General features: G+C 42.3%; 2 protein-coding genes across 3 annotated transcripts in view; both read left to right on the forward strand.

Moving 5' to 3' along the window:
* The window catches only part of CALD1 (caldesmon 1), a 710639-nt gene that overhangs the window by 473088 nt on the left and 215063 nt on the right, over positions 1-22488 (forward strand). The window lies entirely within an intron of this gene.
* The window catches only part of LOC132575757 (solute carrier organic anion transporter family member 1A2-like), a 52833-nt gene that overhangs the window by 2542 nt on the left and 27803 nt on the right, over positions 1-22488 (forward strand). Inside the window, 4 exon segments of the mRNA XM_060244446.1 lie at positions 10223-10333; positions 13899-14040; positions 15478-15610; positions 19158-19258. Coding sequence (XP_060100429.1) covers positions 10223-10333; positions 13899-14040; positions 15478-15610; positions 19158-19258 — 487 coding nt within the window.

A 22488-nucleotide genomic window follows, 5' to 3' on the forward strand; every position in this document is an offset into this window, starting at 1 on the left:
CTGCTTCAGGGTCATCAGAAAACATCAGGGGGAATGTCTGCTGGGCACTCCATTATGCCTTATGGAGACAGACAGACATAACCTTTATTGGTTCCAAAGCACTTTGGGTCGACTCAGAGACGCCTCTGAAGTCGACCCAAAAAATCCCAGCCACACTGCAACATCTGCCGGCTGCCCCCTTCCCGCACTTACCCCGTCCTGAGAGACGCTCCAACTGGCTCAAAAAGGGACCACTTGGAAAGTGGTCCCTTTTTGCTGGGGTGGCTCTGAGGTGGTAGCCGACCATCCGGAAGCCCGGAGAATGCTTTATAAACGCCCGGGAAGCCGCAAGTGGGATGCTCTCTTTTCATATGCTCCCCAGCCGTCCAAGACCCGTCCCTTCTTCCAGTGCCCTCCGGAAGCACCAGTGCACTCTTCTTCTCAGCAGCTTGCAGAAGCAAATGCTTCAGCCTCTACATCAAACCAAACTGGCCGTCTGTTATCACCCATAAAAACCCTTCTGCTTCAGCAGACCGCTTGGAACTAAACCCTTTAGCAGCCATGGATCAACATTGCCAAAAGAAGCCTCCTTATAATTCTCCTCATGGGTGAGCCTCTCAAATCCACAAGTCTAAAACTGATTTGTTCAAGACCCCAACTGATTCTTCTGCAAATGATCAACCTGCTCAATCCCTTCAGATGTTACCCTATGTCCACAGTTAGTAGATCGCTGGTAGCATGTAAGCTACGTATTCCCATGGTCTCTTACTGGGATCCTATTAGAATGTAGGCAGGGTTGTTTTGTAGCAAAAGCTCAGCAGGGAACTCATTTGACTATTAGGCCACACCCCTGACACCACCATTGTTCCTGCAAGATATATCTCCCTGTATCCCCCTCACCACCTGATTTCCTTTTTCCTCTCCTCCTGGCAGCTCCCGTGTTCCCTCCCCTTTACCTGCTTCCTTCTGTTCTTTCTGCTCACCAACCAGCCTTTCTTTTATTTGGCACTTCCAAGTGTTCATCTTTACTACTTAATTATTTTCTTCATTTATACCCCACCTTACTAGATGATGCAAAGCAGTTTACATCATTGCCCTCTCATAGAATCATAGTGTTGGAAGGGACCTTAAGGTCATCTAGTCCAACTCTCCTCCATTTTATCTTCACAACAACTCTGTGAGATAGATAAGGCCGAGAGAAAGTGACTGGTCCAAGGGTACACAGCAAGTGTCCATGACAGAGTGTGGATTTGAACCTGGAATGACATTCTAGCCAGTCTGCCACACAGACTCTCAACTTCCTTTCCATTCCTCCCCTGGCAGCCTCTTCCTGGAACAAGCTTGGCAAGTTGCTAATATTGTGCAGTAGCAATTCACTCTGATGAGCAGGGGTAACTAAAATGGCCCTGAAAGGGCCTTCCTTCCTTCCTTTGCAATGAGAAGGGGGAGCCACATTTCTGTTTACAAAAGCTTTCCCACATGGGTATTTTAGGTGGAATCAAATCTGGAATTTGAGGACGCTTCCACTCACTAGCAGAATGTTTAACATTGGACAATGGTGTATGGACATATGAGGAAATGGGGCTTGTAAAATACAAGGATTCTTTGGGAGTGCATACAGCTGGATTGTACACCACTATACCGCCATGAAGACAAAACCATTCAATGTCCTCGTTGACAACTGGTGGAAGACCAGTGGATCAGTCTTCAGTATGTCTTTTTTTTGTTGCTAAATAGCCACTCCAATTGGCCCTGATTCCCTACAGAAGTTTAACTGTTACCTTTGTAACAGAAGTTTAACTGTTGCAGCTTGCATGATTTTTCCAGGTCTCAGGGAGTCTCCTGGAGTTTTTTTGCCCAACTGCGAAAACAGGCAACACAAGATATATGTATATTTTCTTCAGTGGGGGTAATAGCAGCAGTCAGAGTAAGATTGCCAGGTGACAAGAAGGGCTTTTTTTGAGCAGGAATGCACAGGAATTCAGTTACAGCTGGCTTAGCATCAGGGTGGGTGTCCTAATATGGAAATAAGTTCCTGCTGGGCTTTTTCTACAGAAAAGCTCTGTGTGAAACAATGGTGATGTCAAGGGGTGTGGCCTAATATGCAAGTGAATTCCTGCTGGGCTTTTCCTACCAAAAAAAAAAAGCCCTAGTGACAAGCAAGATTGAACTCTGAAGAGAGTTCTGGTCATCACATTTAAAGAAACCATGCTCCTTTTAAATGCCTTCCCTTCACTGGAAATAATAGAGGATGGGAACACCTTCTTTTGGGGCTCATAGAATTGAACCCCCTGGCGCAATATTTTTGAAGCCTGCTGTTTTTTCCCCCTCAGGAGAGGAAACCGATACTGTACTGAAAATGTGGTGCCTCTATCTCAAAAAAACAAACAAACCCCAAACAGCTCCCCCAGAGCCCCAGATACCCATGTATTGATTCTCCATTATACTCTATGGGGATTGGTCTCCATAGAGTATAATGGAGTGCTCAGTGGATATTTCCCTCCCCACCTCCCGCTTTCTGATAATCCTGAAGAGGGAGGAGGGCCTTCAAACCAGGGGATCCTCTGTCCCAATTGGGGATTAGCATCCCTAAGGCAGAGTGCCAGAAGAGAAATCACTTGGGTAAATAATGGAATTCCTTTCCTATGGCTGCACTAGTAATGCCAGACTCCAGGTAGGACCTAGGGACCTCCCCTGGAATTCCAGCTCATCTCCATTCTACAGAGATCAGTTCCCCTAGAAGGAATGGATGCTTTGGAGGGTGGACTGTATGGCATTGTACCCCACTAAGGTTCCTGTCCTCCCCAGGCTCTATTTCCAAATTTCCAGGAGTTTCCCAAACTGAATTTGGCAACCCTACCCCACCACCACCAGTGTTCAGGAGGCAACCCTGGGCTGCACACACGCGATAAGCAGGGCCAGCCCTGCCACTGGGCAAACTAGGCAATTGCCTTCTGGGGGTGCCAACTTGGGTCCCGGCCTTCTGGGGACGCCATATTGGGTGTCCTCCATGTGACTCGGTGAAATTATCAGTGCAGGGGGTGGGTGCCAGAAATTAGCCTTGCCTAGGGTGCCAGACAGTCTAGAGACAGCCCTGAGGATGAGCCATAGTTTGGGGTTAAAACAGACATGACGGCCGTGTGAATTTATTAATAGTGACCGCATTAGGTTGGACTGTATAAAAGCACACAGCCGAATTCTTCCTGCACTTAGAGTGCCCAATAGGCAAATGCGTGTCCCTGGGATTCACTATGTTAACATCAGAGCGTACACACATTTACCTATTGGGCACTATAAGTGCGGGAAGAATTGCACTGTGTCCTTTTCTACAGTCCAATCTGATGTGGTCACTACTAACAAATAAATTAATAAAGTATTAATAAATTCACACGGCATTTACAACAGTATACTAATTGTGAGTCATCTAGGATCATCTATTATCTTCATTACAGTTGTCCTTTATTCTACATAGGATCGTCTATGTGACCTTTTAAGGTCCGCTTTTTGGAACATTTGTCTGAGTGAAGCTTAAAGTTAAGGAATCACCGATTGTGAGTCACATGGCTGAGCGTAACTCCTAAGGATCTTAAATATGGCATTATCTATAAACTTCAGTCTAGCAATCAGTATGATATATAAAAGAAGTACACAAACAGCTTCTCCAGAAAGAATAATATTTTATTCATATGTTTTCTACTGTTGTTCCTCATGGTTTGAATGCAGCATTAGATCTAACCTCTTTTTTGTAAGTTCCATGTTTCTATACAAACTGCTGCATTTGCTTGAAATAACAATGCCTAACAATGGGCACATCCACAAACCAATTGCCCTTTCACCACACCCCCTCCAGCCTAGAAATAGCAGCTCTCCAGCAGCCCTGGCCCCACTCAATGCACAGCAGCCAAGAAGGTCAGAGCGCCTGCTCCGGCTGCAACGCCACTGAGGATGTTCTCCGCAGCTGAGAACAAAACGTCTGGAAGGAAAACTTTCTCCAGTAGAACACGGCACTTGAGCCCGAAAGATTCTACAAACCCTAATGATGTTACCAGCCGTGAAAACCTGAAATCTTTGATAACACGCCTCTACGAGGAGGAATCCTACCACCCGATTTGACGGCTGGAGACACTTCGCAAGAGAAAAGCCCAACTCCTCTGCTCACTCACCTTTCTGCTACGCTGCCGAGATACAGAGATCACTCCCCGCTTTCTACAGCAAAAACTCCACTTCAGTACTCCATCTGCTCACCGCATCTATAACCGTATGGAAAGAGCCCTCCTACGTGACAGAATACACCAAACCCGGCGGGTATCTAGACCTCAACGACCGACAACTTCTTCTCATTCACCTTGAACTAAGCAACAAACTACAGAAAAATGACTGGGACCTTGTTGACCGCATCACTCACACTTCTCATATATCCACCATGGGTCTGGCTACTGAGCGACAAAAATGAAAGTATAACAACATCTCCAGAACCAAGCAACCCTCTCCCACACTGGACACACAATGCACAGTCATCAACCTATCCAAATGACAACTGACAACAGCTGAAATCTCTGTGCTCTCCAAAGGAGGGAACTTCGCCATCACCCCTTCCAGAATTCCTACAGAAGACATTATCGCAAACATTGAAGCCAGTATTCGCAACCTCCCACGACACATTACAGAAGAAATAAGAGAATCATCAAAAATCATACAACACGCTAAACCTCCAAAAAGCAACCTCACCCATGCAGAAAGATCAGCTCTGAAAACCCTCAACACTGACAAGGACATACTGGTTCTTGCAGCGGATAAGGGGAATGCCACAGTTATTCTCAATACAGAAGACTACCATAAATCCTAATATAAAATAAATAATAAAATTCAGGACCTTCTCAAGCCAGATACATACAGGAGACTTCGCTGTGATCCCACCACAAGAATACTTCGGAAAACAAATCTGTTCATCAAAGGCTCTTCAATACCGTTTGAGGATCAACGCCTGCTCAGAAAGTCTGAAGCTCTGCCCCCCAGACTGTATGGCCTCCCTAAGATCCACAAACCCAATGTTCCTCTTCGACCGATAGTCAACGCCATCGGCTCACCTACCTACGCCATAGCCAAACACTTGACTGGCCTTCTTCAACCCCTTGTGGGCAACACTACCTCTTACATCAGGGACTTATCACATTTTTTGGAAAAAATCAAACACCTAAAACTCCAACCCAGCGATCTTTTAGTAAGCTTCGATGTCGTCTCGTTGTTCACCATGGTTCCGGTCAAAGAAACCCTTGTTCAACTACAACACATCTTTCCTGATGACATCACTGCCCTATTCCACCACGTGCTCACCACTACCTACTTCCAATGGAACAATAACTTTTATGAACAGATTGATGGAGTTGCCATGGGAAGCCCCCTTAGCTCTGTCATTGCTAACTTTTACATGGAAACCTTCGAAGATACAGCACTAAGATCTGCCCTCCTAAAACCACGTTGCTGGCTGCTGAAATCTTTGATAATTTTTTTTTCATACAAAAATCCTGATTTCTGCTGGAAGGATTGAATTTGTTCCATCGTCATGTTCTTTGTCAAGAATTTTGTTTTGTGGTAATTAATCTTTAATCCTGCATATTGGACAAATCGTTTAATCTTATTTATAAGGCAGTCAATTGAGTCCATCGGTTGTTCTAATATGAAGACTAGATCATCTGCAAAAGTTCTGAGCTTGTATGGTTCATCTTTTATGACATCTCCCTTTATATTTGAATCTTTCCTTATTTGCTTGTTCAACATCTCTAGAGATAAGAAAAAAGAAAAGGTGACAATGGACAGCCTTGTCTTGTACCTTTCTGTCTTTTAATAACATCTGTTAGTTTGCCATTCACTGTCACCCTTGCATTTTGTGAGGAATAGATTGCTTTTACTACTCTCAGGAAATTTTCACCGCACTCCATGCCTTTCAGCTGTTGTAACATAAAATACCAACAAATGTTATCAAAAGCTTTCTCAGCATCCAAGCAAATTAGGGCCAATTGTTTCTCTGGATGTCTCTCATAATATTCCAAAACGTTGCAAACTGTCCTTACATTGTCTTTTAAATATCTTTTAGGAAGAACTCCTGCTTGATCATAGTGTATTATAGATTGTAAAACTTTCCTCAGACGTTGTGCCAATATTGCAGCAAAAATGTTATAATCCACATTTAAAAGGGAAACTGGACAATAATTTTTAATGTCTTTCAGGTCATTGTTTTCTTTTGGAATCAAAGATATTGTGGCTTCTTGCCATGAAGTTGGTATTTGACCTTCTTCTTGAATCTTTTCAATGAGGCGCTTGAATGGTAGAAGCAAAGAGTCTTCATAAGCTTTATAAAATTCTGCAGGTAGACCTTCTGCACCAGGAGCTTTACCATTCTTTTGAGATGTCATTGCCTCTCCAAGTTCCCTTATTGTTATTGGCTCATTTAAAATTTTTTGTTGTTCCTCTGTAAATTTATTAAGATTATTTTGTTTGATGTATTCTTCTAACTCTATTTTCTGAACTTGCTTCTCTTCATATAATTTTTTATAAAACTGCTCCACAATTTGACATATTTTTTGTTTTTGACTTTTCTCTTAATTGTTCTCATCTTTCAATGACATAATTATTCTTTTGGTCTTCTCTTTTCTCATCCTATAAGCCAGCCACCTTCCAGGTTTATTGGCATGTTCAAAAAATTTTTGTCTAGCGTATCTCAGTTTAATCTCCATCTCTTCCATAAGAATTAAATTCAATTTATGTTGTGTTTCTTTCACCTTTTTTTGGAATTCATCTTTTGTTGGTTGTTTTTTAAGGTTCGTTTCAGCTTCTCCAGCTTGTGACATTAAATTTTGAAAATTTCAGTTCTCTCTTTTCTTTTCTTACTACTATATCTAATTGCAAGGCCCCTATAGTAAGCTTTAGCAGTGTCCCAAACTATTTGCATCTTTTCTTCTTGTGTTATATTCTGTTTAAAGAAATACTCCATTTCAGCCTTGGATTCTTTAAGAAATTTTTCATCTTTCAAACCTGAAGTATTTAAATTCCATATTTTTCTCTTCCGTAAACCTTTTAACTTTAACATCACTGGACTATGATCTGAAATAACTCTTGTTTGAATTTCTGTGTCAACTAGATCTTTAACCAGACTTGCCGAAAGCCAACACATGTCAATTCTTGACCAGGTTTGGTGACTGGCAGAGTAATAGGTAAAATCTTTAGAGTTAAGATATCTTGTTCTCCATACATCTACCAAATCCATTTCTTCTGCTAGTTTCCAAAAACTTTCTGGCAACTGAGAATCTTTACATTTCTTCTGTTTGGGCATTTTTTTTGTCCAATTGTCTATCCAGGACTGCGTTGAAGTCTCCTATTAAACAATATTATGCATATTCCAAATTTGTTAATTTAAAATGCAGATCTTGGAAAAATTTCTCTTGGTGATCGTTTGGGGCATAAATATTTGCCAATAAGATTTTTTTATTGTCCACAGTGATTTTCACTAGTAAGATTCTTCCATTCAATCCAATTGTGGATTGAATTTATCTTTAATGTATGCTGCCACTCCCCTTTTCTTCTTATACTTATCTGTTGCTTTGAATAAGTTACCTAATTTTTTGTTTTTCAAAAAATGTTGATCTTTCGTTAGAATATGAGTTTCTTGTAAACAAATTATATCCATTTCCAATTTTGCCAAATATCTAAATGTCTTCATCTTTTTAGCGGGAGAATTGAGTCCATTCACATTAATTGAGACTATTGAGGCCATTATGGATTTGAATTATCATTATCTTTTTTATCCTTTTTGGAATATTGCCTTGTATGATATCTCCGTGGTTCAGTTGGATTTTCTTCCCCAGATGCTTCTCCTCCTCTTCATCCTTCTTTTCTTTGCCTTCTTTTTCCTTCATTCTTTCCAAAAAATGCTGCGCTTTGAAGATGGAATTAATTCTATATCTGATCTCCTGGTATGTAAAAAGAAGGCTCTCTGGCATTAACCACATGTAAGATATTTCTCTTCTTCTCAGAAAGTCTCTTAACTCTTGGTATTCTCTCCTCTTTTGTCTCATAGGCCAGGGAACCTACCTCAGAATTTTCACCATATTTCCAGCAATCTTCATTGGTCTGTCTCTTACTTGTTTTAGAATATCATCTTTGACCCTCTTTCTTGTAAATTTCAAATGGACTTCACTAGGCAGCTTGTTTTGTCTTGTATAGTTCGAGGGTACCCGTTTGTATGTTTGTGGAAGAGCACCTCATTTTGTTGCTCTCATTTTCTTTTTTGAGAACAATGACAATAAATCTATCTATCTATCATCTATCTATCTATCTATCTATCTATCTATCTATCTATCTATCTATCTATCTATCTATCTATCTATCTATCTATCTATCTATCTATCTATCTATCTTCCTGTCCTATCTATCTATCTTCCTGTCCTGTCTATCTATCTGTCTTGACCATATTCTTCTTCCATTCTCTCAGGAGTCACCTGCAAAATTTCAGCCAAGGCTTCACTTAAAATTTTCTGTAAATCTTCATTTTTCTTTTCTGGTATGTTTTGAAACCTCAACATATATGCAGCTCTATCTACTTCCAGTTGTAGGAGTCTAGAGTCTTGTAGATTCTGTTCTTTTTCCACATGTTCCACCATTTGGGTATTCTCTGTCACTTGACCCTCCAGTATTCCCTGACCCTCCAGTTTTATAAGAGATGAGACACTTGTTGGCGCACTTGTTGGCACACCTAGGATCCTTTTGGCACAAAGGTGGAAGTCTCAGGAAATTCCCATGAAAATGGATTAGTGGGAAAAGTTTTGGAAACAGCAGAGTTGGACTTCTTATCCCAGTTGTTGACTGGGAAATCTAAAGAAGAAGCAAGAAAATATTGGGTTAAATTCTATGCCTGGTTAGATAACCAAGACTCTTAAGATTCTCTGATGTGAACTTATTTTTCCTTTTTCCTCCTGTATTCTATATTACAAAACCTGTCCCTATTGGAACTGTCAAAATTATTGGATAATTTTAACAAAAGGAGTATACTATAAAATGTGAAATGATGTAGCTGAGACAAAAATAGTAGGGGACAATTTATGCTAAGAAGTTATTGTAGAATTATGATTTTTGAAAGTATTCTTATGTAAAATAATACCGGAATGTATTGTGTTTTCTATTCCCAATCCCCTATCCCTGTCTTTTTTCTGAAACTAATAAAACTTTTTGAAGATTAAGAGTCTGCACGCATAATCATTACACCGAAGGACAGAGGACTAATGCAAGTTTATGCCTTCATATGTTCACTCTGCAAGTGAATATTTGTTAATGCCCTACACATTGTGGACACATTCTTTTTTCTCTTTGCAGTAGAGCAGGGAGATAATCCTACTTGTGGGAGGGGTAACAGATTGGTTTATATTTCCCAATTAATCAGAAGTAGGCAACTGCAAAACTGACCAAGCAATCTGATTTGGGGCTATCACGACATCAAAGAAGCTGAGCAAAATTAACTGAGCTGAACCTGAATGCAATTTCTGTGCAAATTCCAGATGGAATGCTTTGAGTTGTCTTCACTGTTTTGCCATTGCATATATGAGCATTTGCAAGAAAGCCTAGCATCTGATTAGCAATTTCCAAAGTTGGTGATTGCTAAAGAGGCAATCTCGGGCTTAACCACGAAGCTACCAAAACAGGAAACTTGTACAAGAGTAGGCCTCTGATAAGGGAAAAAAGGGAAACTGTCTGAGCTTTATCAGAGATAACGAAATTTTAAGGAGAAAAATGAGAAAAGGGAACTAATCAGCAGATTAAGAGACCCTTCTCTGGGAGGCATATTCTAGAAGTTAATGAACATGCATCGCATGCAAGGGTGGGGACCATATGCTGGGGAGCATATGCAGAGGATGGGAGTGAAAGGCATTCCGGAAAGAATGGAAATTCTAGTAGCTTCAGCCAATGACATCGGTCGGGGGTGGGGCTTTTGAGAATTGTCACTAAATGCTTGCTAATAAAAAGTGTATGGAATCAGCAGATTAATGCATTAAACAGTTAGAAGCTCCAGCTCTGACTTTGTCTCTCATTATTTCGCGGTACAGCAATTTTGCTTCTTACATGGCTTCTCTTAGCGACCCTGGACTTCCCATCCCAATAATAACCAGCGCTGACCATGCTTTACGTCCGACATAATTGTCAGCCTGGGTGGTTTCATTAATATCAACACGTTGATTTTGTTTTGTTTTTAAAGGCTGGTGGGAGCAACAAAGAAAACCACAAGGACGATCCCATGGCCCATTCAAAGAGCGAGGCGGAAGGTGCGAAGAAGCTTGCTGATATCTTTCGAATGTCCAAACTGAAGGTATTGCAATTCTAATTCTAATTCTCTGGTCAATAATAAAAAAACCTTGCAGCTGATTGTGTGGATGTCCCATTAGGGTTCCCAGGTTCCCCCAGCCATCAGCGGGGGATGGAGGGGTAACGGTTGTCAAATCCAGGCTGAGAAACTCCTGGAGATCTTGGGATGGAGCCTGGAGAGGAGAGGGACCTCAGTGTATAATGCCCAGGGCTTTTTTTTGTAACAGGAACTCCTTTGCATATTAGGCCACACACCCCTGATGTAGCCAATCCTACAAGAACTTACAGGGCTCTTCTTACAGGGTCTTCTGTAAGCTCCAGGAGGATTGGCTACATCAGGGTTGTGTGGCCTAATATGCAAAGGAGTTCCTGCTACAGAAAAAGCCCTGATAATACCTCCTAGGGATATTGAAACTAGGTTATGAGAGAGATCTTGGGGTCGTGGTAGATAACTCACTGAAAATGTCAAGACAGTGTGCAACTGCAATAAAAAAGGCCAACACCATGCTGGGAATTATTAGGAAGGGAATTGAAAACAAATCAGGCAGTATCATCATGCCCCTGTATAAATCGATGGTGTGGACTCATTTGAAATACTGTGTGCAATTCTGGTCACCGCACCTCAAAAAGGATATTATAGCACTGGGAAAAGGGCAACTAGAATGATTAAAGGGTTGGAACACTTTCCCTATGAAGAAAGGTTAAAACACTTGGGGCTCTTTAGTTTGGAGAAACATCGACTGCAGGGTGACATGATAGAGGTTTGCAAGATTATGCATGGGATGGAGAAAGTAGAGAAAGAAGTCCTTTTCTCCCTTTCTCACAATACAAGAACTCATGGACATTTGATGAAATTGCTGAGCAGTCGAGTTAAAATGGATAAAAGGAAGTACTTCTTCACCCAAAGAGTGATTAACATGTGGAATTCACTGCCACAGGAGGTGGTGGCAGCTACAAGCATAGACATCTTCAAGAGGGGGTTAGATAAAAATATGGAGCAGAGGTCCATCAGTGGCTATTAGCCACAGCGTGTATATATATGTGTGTATATCTATATCTATATCTATATCTATATATATTGGCCACTGTGTGACACAGAGTGTTGGACTGGATGGGCCATTGGCCTGATCCAACATGGCTTCTCTTATGTTCTTATTCTAGAAATATATGCTTGATAGTGCAGGGTAGAGAGAGAGACACAGTTCCTATGCTATCTAACTAGCAGATAGGTGTGGATGCAGAGAGGAATCCTGCATCTCCATCTTGTGTGCATGGAATAGAAAGAATCAGTAAGAAGGAGATGGAAGGAAGTTGCTTTCCCCTAAAGATTGCTGATAGTTAAAGCGATGGCATTCCCAGTAGTAATGTATGGCTGTGAGAGTTGGACCATAAGGAAGAATAGATGCTTTCAAGCTGTGGTGCTGGAGAAGAATCTTGAGAGTCCCTTGGACTGCAAGAAGATCAAATCAGTCAGTCCTAAGGGAAATCAACCCTGACTGTTCCCTGGATTCTGAAGCTGAAACTCAAATACTTTGGCCACCAAATGAGAAGGGAGCACTCCCTGAAGAAGATCCTGATGCTGGGAAAGACAAGGCAAAAGAAGAAGGGGACGGCAAAAGATGAGATGACTGGACAGCATTACTGATGTAACTAACACAAATTTGAGTGGACTTCAAAGGATGATGGAAGGCAGGAAGGCCTGGTGAGACTTGATCCATGGAGTCGCAAAGAGTCGGACTCGACTGTGCAACTGAACAACAACAACAAAAAGAGTGCTGATCCACACTTCAAAGGAAATCAGTGACAGTAAAGTTAACAGAAAGATGCTTAGTGTCTGCCTATCTGCCTTCAACTGTGTGGTCACTTGCTTTTGGAGGCTGAGGCACTGGGACATTGCATCTGATACTTCTAACATTTTACTAGATTGTAGCCACAGCATTAGCCCTCTCCATCAGCCAGTACTCATTCACATAAATCTTTTGCCTTTAACTCTCCTGACATTGGCATCCACCAGGAGCCAACTTTGCCCAGTCCCTGGCTGTGCCCAGGCATGCCAAAATCACAAATCACTTGAAAAGTGACTGTTTGAAAGGGAAAACAGCACAGCTATGGTCTAATTAACTGGGATTATTTTGCAATCATTAATGAACAAATTTAACAGTGGTTTTTTTGAAACTTGCCCAGCATTTGTTCTGAAATCTCTTTGCTGCCCCACTAAAATCTTTAAGAACTCAAATTTAACTCTTCAAATGAAGATACTCTGAATTTGGAAATTTATGCATGTGAATTAGTTGCTCTAAACCACAAACCATTGAGATTTATTTATTTATTTACTTTGATCTTATATCCCGCCCCCTCCACAAGTGGACTCAGGGCGGCTGACAATCAGTTCAAAACATTTACCATTGTGATTTAAAATGATAAAATAGCAATTTAAAAATACATTTTAAGGTGCTGTTCAACCTCTGTATAGGCGGGATCTTCTCTCTTCTGCCAGTTATCCTAGAATGATTGTAATTCCTCAGAAGTGTAGGGTGGCAGCCCTCTCCCGGTTAAGATGTTAAAGGCCTGCCGAAATAATTCAGTTTTGCAGGCCCTGTGGAAGATCCCGCAGGGCCCTTATGATCTCTGGGAGGGAATTCCACATTTCTGGTGCTGCCACTGAGAACACAGTCTGGCCTCTCTTGGTCCAGCGATAGATATTAAGTTTTGCATCCCTGAATGCAAGCTATCTCAGTAGCTAAGCAGGGTCAATGTGACTTGGGTGGGAGCCCACTGAGAAGTCCAGAGCTGCTGTGCTTAGGCAGGCAATGGCAAACCACCTCTGACCATCTCTTGCCTTGAAACCTCCTACAGCAGGAGCGTCAAACTACGGTTATTTGTTATGAGAGCCAGATCTGACATAGATGAGACCTTGTCAGGCCAGGCCATGTGTCCTGAAATGTGATGGTAGTGGACACAGACAAACACAATCAAAGTGGGTTTTTTTAAGTTTAAATAAAACATGCTTAAAATATTAGCACTCTTGCAATATTTTGTTTATATAAGTCTCTGATAACTGACACCTCTTGTTCTGAATTATTGCATCAAAATCTGGAGACAATGTCTGTGCTGTAGCAAATTTGAGTATGCTGTTCAGGTGTTGTTCAGGTGTGTATCTGTAAGTTGCAAACCTACTTTTGATTTGCTCATGAGCCTGATAGGACCCCTCCAGGGGCCTGATCTGGCCCCCGTGCCACATATTTGACACTCCTGTCCTATAGGCTTTCCATAAATTGGCTGAGGCTTGACAGCACTTTCCACCAGCAATCATTCGCTCTGCCACTGAGCTATGGCCCCTTCCAAAGATCTTACCAGCCCTGGTTGAAAGATATATGGTGCAAACTTGCAGATAATATGAGCATGACAGCAGTCACCGCAGGAATGCTGTTTGTTGATGGCTTCCCATGGAAACCACAAATATTACTCTAGCCATTATTTTTGGAGATCAGAAATCTGACATCCTGCTTTAATGCTATTTAACAGCCTCCTGTTATTTATTGAATGAGTTTTTCTTCATTCTCTTCTAGGTATTTCTGCTGGCACTTACTTTTGCCTATCTGGCCAAGACCATGTCTGGAGCTTACATTAACAGCCTGCTCACACAGCTTGAACGGCGGTTCAATATCCCTGCCTCACTAGTTGGAGTTATCAATGGAAGCTTTGAAATGGGTATGCATATGGTTACAGTCTGGCTTTGGATTCAGTGGGAGCTCACAGGAGTGCAGCTCCTGAACCTTTCTGACAGATCCACCTCCTCCTTTCCACCTTGTCCACTGAATAGTAGGTGCAGCTGCATATCAATCCCTGGAGGAGCTCTGCTCCACCACCTTTTTTTCTACAAAATGACCCCTGGTTACAGTTATTGAGTTGGATCTAAGCTACACCAGCAATTTCTGCCAGTTTCCCCTTCCAGCTGCGTATAGGGATGGGTAGGGCTTTTTTTTTGTAGCAGGACCTCCTTTTTATATTAGACTGCACACACACACACACACACACACACACACACACCGATGTCGCCAATCCTCTGAGAGCTTACAGTAGGCTCTGTACTGAGAGCCCTGTAAGCTCTTGGAGGATTGGCTAAATCAGGGGGGTGTAGCCTAATATGCAAAGGAGTTTCTGCTACAAAAAAAGCCCTGGGAATGGGCATGAACCACATTTTTTGCAGTTCAGATAATGGTTCATGGTTGAACAATAAACTGAAGCATGAACCTGTATGAACCAGGAGGCAGGTTCGTAAACCAAATTGGTTTGTATGGCTTTGTGATCCCTGCTTTCTGCTCCCTGCAGTTTTTCACGGGGAACAGAAATCAGTGGTTTAAATGACTTCTAGTCAATAGCTGAGTGGTGAGGAACCACCCCCTGCCACTCAGCTGTTTTTTGTGAAGAGCAGAAAGCAGGGGTTTAATTGGGCTGGAGTCATTAAATCCCTGCTTTCTGCTCTTCACAAATCACCACAAACTGCATCAAAATTTGTGAAAGTTCATGGTGGTTCTTCAGTTTGCAAACATCACCTCCCCCATCATTTCTCAGCATTTGGGTTGCATTGGTTCCATCTCCTTTGGGACCACTTTATGGTGGCACCCATTACATGTTCTCAAAATTCTGAAAGTTCCTAGAGGCTCAACAAGGTTGAGGACACCTGGACTAGACAATACTCGGCTAGACAAATAGATTCAGTTCTGCTTGTTTTAGCTGCTTACAATGTTAATGAAAGGGAACAAAAATTTTGGAGAGGGGAAGCGAAAGATTGAAGTGACAACTTAAAATCTCCATCTTTGTCTCTTCGTGAGAGCCAGTTTGGTGTAGTGGTTAAGTGTGCGGACTCTAATCTGGAAGAACCGGGTTTGATTCCCCACTTCTCCACTTGCAACTGCTGGAATGGCCTTGGGTTAGCCATAGCTATCACAGGAGTTGTCCTTGAAAGAGCAGCTGCTGTGAGAGCCCTCTCAGCCTCACCCACCTCACAGGGTGTCTGTTGGGGGGGGGGGGAAATATCGCATATTGTAAGCTGCTCTGAGTCTCTGATTCAGAGAGAAGGACAGGGTATAAATCTGCAATTCTTCTTCTTCTTGCCTGCTCCTGCTCTATATTTTCTGTCCTCAGGTAACTTGCTGGTGATTGCCTTTGTGAGCTATCTCGGAGCAAAATGTCACAGACCACGCCTAATTGCTGTGGGTTGCACAGTCATGGGCTTGGGGTGTTTCCTGATAGGACTGCCTCATTTTCTGATGGGAAGGTGAGTCTTGGTTTGTCCTCCATCTTCAGTGTGCCTAATTTTGTAATTTCTCTGCCTGTGATAATATTTAACCGGTACAATATTCACCATCTGCACTACTATAATTAGGATTGCCGGGTCTCCAAGCCTCATGGGTAGGGGATGGTGGGAGCTTACTGGGACCTGGAACAACACAATGTGACTACATCACCAGGAAGCTAGAAAAAAAGTGATGTAGGCTCATCAATTACATTGAGGGGAACGCTCTGGTTTTTCAGCAAAACTCTGTGGTTTGAAGCTAATTCTACCATAGAGTTTTGCCCAAAAACCGGAGTGTCACCTCCCATCACTGATGTGCCTTCATCACTTCCAGGTGACATAGGCATGCCACATTTTTACCTATTTTTGCCTGTTTTGGGGGGAATAATTCTCCCCTGGCAGCCAGCTGCTGGTGCAAATGGCCCCCTCTGAAAATCAGGGGATCCCCCACATACTAGGGGGACCTGGAAATCCTGAAGACTACAAAATTATTGGGGTGTTTGGTTAATATAGCAGAGTTTTGCCCAGTCAATAGAAGCATGATACTGAGGGCAGTAAATAAAGCTCCCAAGAAGTTTATTACAGAAAATGGAAAACTCACATTTATTCAAGTAGATCCAGTTCACATTCAGGTTGCAGTCAAAAAAAAAGAGAAAGAAGCTTAATCTAAAGAGTACTTTCCCTTTCACAAATGGCCAGCTAATGTGGCAGCACATGTATGTGAGTATAAGGGCATTGTTTCTACAGGAGAGACCTGCAGAGACTTGTGTCTCAGTGGAAGGCCATGTGAAATGAGTGAGAGAACAAAGAACAGAGAGAGAGAGAGAGAGAGAGAGAGAGAGGAGAGATCAGAGGGCAGCTCCCAGCTTCTGATAAAGAGAGGCATCCCATTCAAGGAGATAACATCTATACCCTTAGAGTGATATAGCACCTCCCAGTGTCTGGCTGAGTTGCTCCTTCCAGCAAAACATAAGAACATAAGAGAAGCCATGTTGGATCAGGCCAATGGCCCATCCAGTCCAACACTCTGTGTCACACAGTGGCAAAAAAATTTATATATACACACACACTGTGGCTAATAGCCACTGATGGACCTGTGCTCCATATTTTTATCTAAACCCCTCTTGAAAGTGGCTATACTTGTGGCCGCCACCACCTCCTGTGGCAGTGAATTCCACATGTTAATCACCCTTTGGGTGAAGAAGTACTTCCTTCTATCCGTTTTAACCTGTCTGCTCAGCAATTTCATCGAATGAAAGTAGACTAGCAGAAGAAGAAAGGAAAAACATCTGCAAAAGAAGTGTGGAAGGACACTGTTCTGAGTGGGTGTTAGGGTTGCCAGCCTCCAGGAAAGGCCTGGGGATCCCCCAAAATTACAGCTCATCTCCACACTACAAGCTCTGTATCTTAATCTCCAGGAGTTTTCCAACCTGGATCTGGCAAACCTACCCCTAGGGCTGCCAATCCCCAACTGGAGGCAGGGGATGGGAGGAAAATGTTTGCTGGGCACTTCATTATTAATTGTTTCCCATAGGGTATAGTGGAGAATGGATCTGTGGGTATCTAGGGCTCAGAGGGGGGGGGGAGCTGTTTTTTGAGACAGAGACACCAAATTTTCAGCAAAGCATCTGGTGCCTCTCCTCAAAACACCTACCCCAAGTTTCAAAAAGATTGGACCAGGAGTTCAATTCGATGAGCCCTAAAACAAGGTGCCCTATTCCTTCATTATTTCCAAATATAGGGAAGGCATTTAAAAGGTGCGCAGTCCCTTTAAATGTGATGGCCAGAACTCCATTCAGAGTTCAATCATGCTTGTCACACTCTTGCTCCTGGCTCCACCCCCAATGTCTCCTGGCTCCACCCCCAGTCTCCTGGCTCCACCCCCAATGTCTCCAGGCACTTCTTGTGTCATATTTGCCAATCCTAGCCCCCATCCTTTGCCAGTGTTCTGGAAAGAACCTGGCAAACTTAATACTTATGGATTTGTGAAATCTGATTTTTTTTTAAAATGGTGTCCGAGTTGCAGGTGTCTTTGTAAAAAATCAGGAAATCAACAATGATCACAGAAGTGATAGTACAATTGCCAAGAATAAGATGCACAGCTTGATCCAGTGGACAAAAATGCATGAGCAGAAAGAAAAACAATGTGTGTGCGTGTGCACATTCCCTGAAGGCCTGATCTGAAAGCTGGGACTGTTTGTTATGTCCAGGTCACAAACTGCTGTGTTCAATACTGAAAATGTTACTTTCAAAGGAGACCGGGACTGGAATGACACGTAATCTCCAGATTGCAGAGATCCATTCCCTTACAGAATGGCAGTTCTGGAACTGGATTCTATGGTATCACATCCCCACTGAACTCTAGGGTTGCCAGGTCTGGGTTGGAAAATATCTGGACACTTTGGGGGTGGATCTAGGAGTGGGTGGGGTTTGGGGAGGGAAGGGAAGGGGAGGGGCCTCAGCATGGTACCATAGGGTTGCCAGGTCTGTGTTGGAAAATACCTGGAGTTTTTGGGGGTGGATCCAGGAGAGGGGAGGGTTTGGGGAGGGGAGGGGAGGGGCCTCAGAATGGTACAATGCCATAGAGTCCACCCTTCCAGGCAGCCATTTTCTCCAGGGGAACTGATCTCTGCCAGCTGGAGGCTAGACATATCAGCGGGAGATCTTGAGACGTGTATATTCTCAAAATATGAGATAGATGGATACTTGACAAATTCCTTCAGCCACAAATACACCCATTTGAGATAATGGCATATTCCCCCCATTAATTCCCCATATGTCTGTGATGTCTTGGTGGGGACTTCAGGAAATTGCCACACCCAGACCCCCTCCCCTACTATAGTGGCCATTTTCATCAGGTAAACTGATCTCTATCGTCTGGAGATCAGTTGTAATTCCAGGAGGTCTCCAGGCACCACCAGGAAACTGGCAACCCGACTTCCCCACATTATTCCATAAGATAGAATGTACGAAAAGGAACAGATGTGGAACCATACCCGTACCACCTTTCAAGTGTCACAAGTGCCAGGAATCTACCAGCTGTTTCTATTGGGCCTTCCACAATCCTCTCAATATTTGTACAGGCTCAGTACATTTGCATGGAAGCCTGGGGAAAAAAAAAATCCAGTGATCATTTTGTGTGTAGCAGGGTTGAATGCACTCGGTAAATATGCTCATTGCTGCTGTTCAAGCAACATGGAAACCATGCATGTCAGGAAGCTGGTTGCACTATTAGCTATTCCCGTTAGGTGACTGCAACATCTGAAAAGGACTTGGGTGCCAGACTAAATTACACTTTTGTGCACAATTTTCTCCTCAGAGAGCATTTTTGCTTCCTTCCATCCATGTGACACAAATGTCCCTCAGAAGTTCCATCTGTTTGACTACCCCAAAGTCATGGTTACTTATTGCTTTTATGTTCGTTTAATGAATTTTCTCACTGCTGAGAATAATTGGTAATAAGAAACCAAGGCAAAGACGGACACCATACTTTCATTCCATACACATTTTTATTTTTTCGTCTCCCCAGGTACCAGTATGAAAAAAGTGTTTCTTTATCAGAAAATTCTTCTTCATTCATGGCTGTTTGCCTTGCCAATCATACCATGCCTACTGAAGAAACCTCAGAAGGTGAGGGCCCCCCTCTTTGTAGTATTCACTCTTATTTCTCTTTTTCTCTTGGCTGCTAAAATTGTATAAAGAAAACTGGACATTTAGGCTTAAGGGTTCCACAAAAGCTTGGTTCTGTAGTGTAAAAACAAAGACCCATGGGGTTGCCAACTCCAGGGTGGAGAAATTACTGGAGATTTGAAGGTGGGGCATAATGAGGTTGGGGTTTGGAGAGGGGAAGAGACCTCAGTGGGACATAATGCCATATAGCCCCACCCTCCAAAGCAGCCATTTCCTCCAGGGGAATGGATGTCTGTTGTCTTGAGACCAGTTGTAATTCTGGGAGATCTCCAGGACCCACCTGGAGACTGGCAACCCTGCCCCCTCAAATGAGGGCAAGAAATATACAGACACTGTTAGCTCTTCACTGACCTTTATAGAGCTCTGAAACTGCAGAACTTATTTGTAGATTACACCCAGGCCTTTTTTGAGCAGGAATACACAGAAACATAGTTCTGGCTGGCTTGGTGTCAGGGTGTGTGGCCTAATATGCAAATGAATTTCCGCTAGTTTTTTTCTACAAAAAGCCCTGTGTGAAACAATGGTGGCAGCAGTGGGTGTGGCCTAATATGCAAATGAGTTCCTGCTGGGCTTTTTCTACAAAAAAAGCCCTGCTCACACCTAGATGGATTTCACAGATTGGATCAGAATTCCAATGCTAAGGCCTTCTCAGCCTCAGGTCACCTTAAAAAGGAGTCACTTTAAAGGCTAATCAGATTTAATCCAGCATAAATTTCTATGAGTGAGCACTTACTTCCTCAGCTGCATGATGGGGGTCATCTGTTAGCCAGATGCATTTATACTGCAAGTTGCAAATGACAGAAAGGGCAGAAGTAGGAACTAAGATAATCTTAAACACCAGAGTGGCTGTGATCTTTCTGGTTGGGTGTATGTAAATTGCCATCAAGTCACAGCTGACCTATGGTGACCCCATGGGGCTTTAAAGGCAACTGATTAAGCAGAGGCATTTTGCCATTGCCTTCTTCTACAAAGTCTTCCTTGGTGGTCTTCCATCTAAGTTCCAGCTCCAGTTTAGCTTCCAAGATTTGATCACATCGAGCTATATACTATATCAGGGGTGGCTAACCAGAGCCACTTCCAAATCGGTCTGTAGAGGGGTCGCCCCCAAAGGACGACTCAACTCTGGGACCCAGGAAGGGTCCCAGAAGGCAAGGGGCTCAGCAGTACAACAGGGGTGTCAGCGGAGGTGGCTGCTCCCCGAGACCGCTTGCCTCTAACCTCTTCGTTCCGATCGCCATTTTTAAATGGCAAGAGGGTCTGCCACCGGCTTCTTTCTTCTTTCCTCGGTCTACACTCTGGATCTTGAAATCGTCTACTATCAAGATAAGTGACATTAATCTTTCTACAATTGTAAGTGTTATTTTCCAACACTGTTTTTTTGAATGGCAATAGCTCTGACAAGCAGGAAAGAGGAGAATCAGGACTGAAGCAGACTTGGGCAAAAGACTGAGAAGGGGGGGGGGGACTCTCCTTCATTCTTTTTCAAGGCTTATAAAAGTTGCTGCCTAACCTGGTACCACAGAAAATACCTGCATGAGGAGATCACACCAATTTTTAGTTATATAAGAGACTTGATGGCTGATCTTATCTGATCTATTTCAAACCCCCTTTAGAGGGAAAATGCTTTGGATTTTGGGAAAGAGGCTTGTTTGCAAGTGTATATGGATGTGAAAGACAGTGGGCTTGCAAATACGCTGATCTTTAAATTGAAGTGCTCTGAATGAATTCACAAAAGTTCTAACTAACTTTTAAAGGATGATATTGACTTATAAATCATAGCAGGATTTCTGGCTGTAAGAAGAACACTTCTACAAGTTTCCAAAGTGGATTTCTAGCTATTTTTGTTCAATGATATAGATAAAATCTTTTAAACTTGTTTTTATTTTTTTCTGTGCCTTTTTTTATCTCTGGTTCAAATATTTTTTATAAGGTTTTAATATTTTTTTGGTTTGGGATTCCTTCTTTTTTTGTGTGTAGCCTTCATTTTTTATTCTTTTTTGTATCACCAAATAGGGAAATTTTTTCCTATTTTCTATTATTTTTTGCCTTTTTGGGGGGGGAGTGCCTGATTTCCATTTTTTTTTTTTGGTTTAACTTTTAATTGTGGATCTCATTCTTGGATTACAAATAGGGCATTCAGCCCTGGATTACAAATTTACACCTTGGAGTTTTTGGAATTTGAAGTTATTTGAAAGACGTTGTGGTGATTGGATTTCAACTGAAGCAGCATTGTTAGAAGACTTGTAAGAGTGAATTATTGTTGTTGCAGTGATCTGAATTATTTTGCTTATTGACTACTTAGTGTGGTTGGCTAAAAAGCTTTGTTTATTATTACTTTTATCATTGTTTTGGCTCTCACAAATTGTTGATAGAAGGTAGAAGGTTGTTTTCTTTTACAATAAGGACATTGCTTGGTGAAGATTAGCTTATCTGTTATAAACAGGAACATAGAATTTCAAAACAAACGTTGAAGAAGCATTACTGAATTTTGTGGCTGTGAGTGTGCTTACTCTAATAAGAATGGAAAATAAAGCTGGGATTGGCTTCAAAGAAACAGTAAAAAAAAAAGAAAACAGGGAAGGAAAGCCACCATTTTCTTCCTCTAATGCTCCACCTGGGCCAGGGAAATTTACAGCCATGCAGGGAGATATGAAAGAAATGCAAAATACCCTAATGACTGCTATAACACAGTTGACTACCAAAGTAGATAATATTGGTGAACAGATGGCAGAGATCAAACAAGAGCTTTTGGAGAATAGCAGACAGACAGCTGAGACCAACAAAGCCTTAAAAGTACTAGATGGTCAGGTGACGGAGAATATTCAAAAGGTGGAACATCTGGAAAAAGAACAGAATATATATGACTCTAGACTCTTGCAACCGGAAGTAGACAGAGCCGCTTACATGCTGAGGTTTCAAAATAGGCCAGAAGAGAAATCTGAAGATTTACAGAAAATTTTAAGTGAAGCTTTGCCTGAAATTTTACAGGTGACTCTGCAGAGGATGGAAGAAGAGTTTGATCAAGTTAGATGGGTGCCATCGAGTTATACAAGATGAAAAACAAATTACCTAGTGAAGTCCATTTGAGACTCACAAGAAAGAGGACTAACGATGACATTTTGAAACAAGTAAGAGACAGACCTATCATGATAGCTGGAAACATGGTGAAA

This window comes from Heteronotia binoei, chromosome 8, assembly GCF_032191835.1.
Source record: "Heteronotia binoei isolate CCM8104 ecotype False Entrance Well chromosome 8, APGP_CSIRO_Hbin_v1, whole genome shotgun sequence".
In the NCBI taxonomy this organism is placed as follows: Eukaryota; Metazoa; Chordata; class Lepidosauria; order Squamata; family Gekkonidae; genus Heteronotia; species Heteronotia binoei.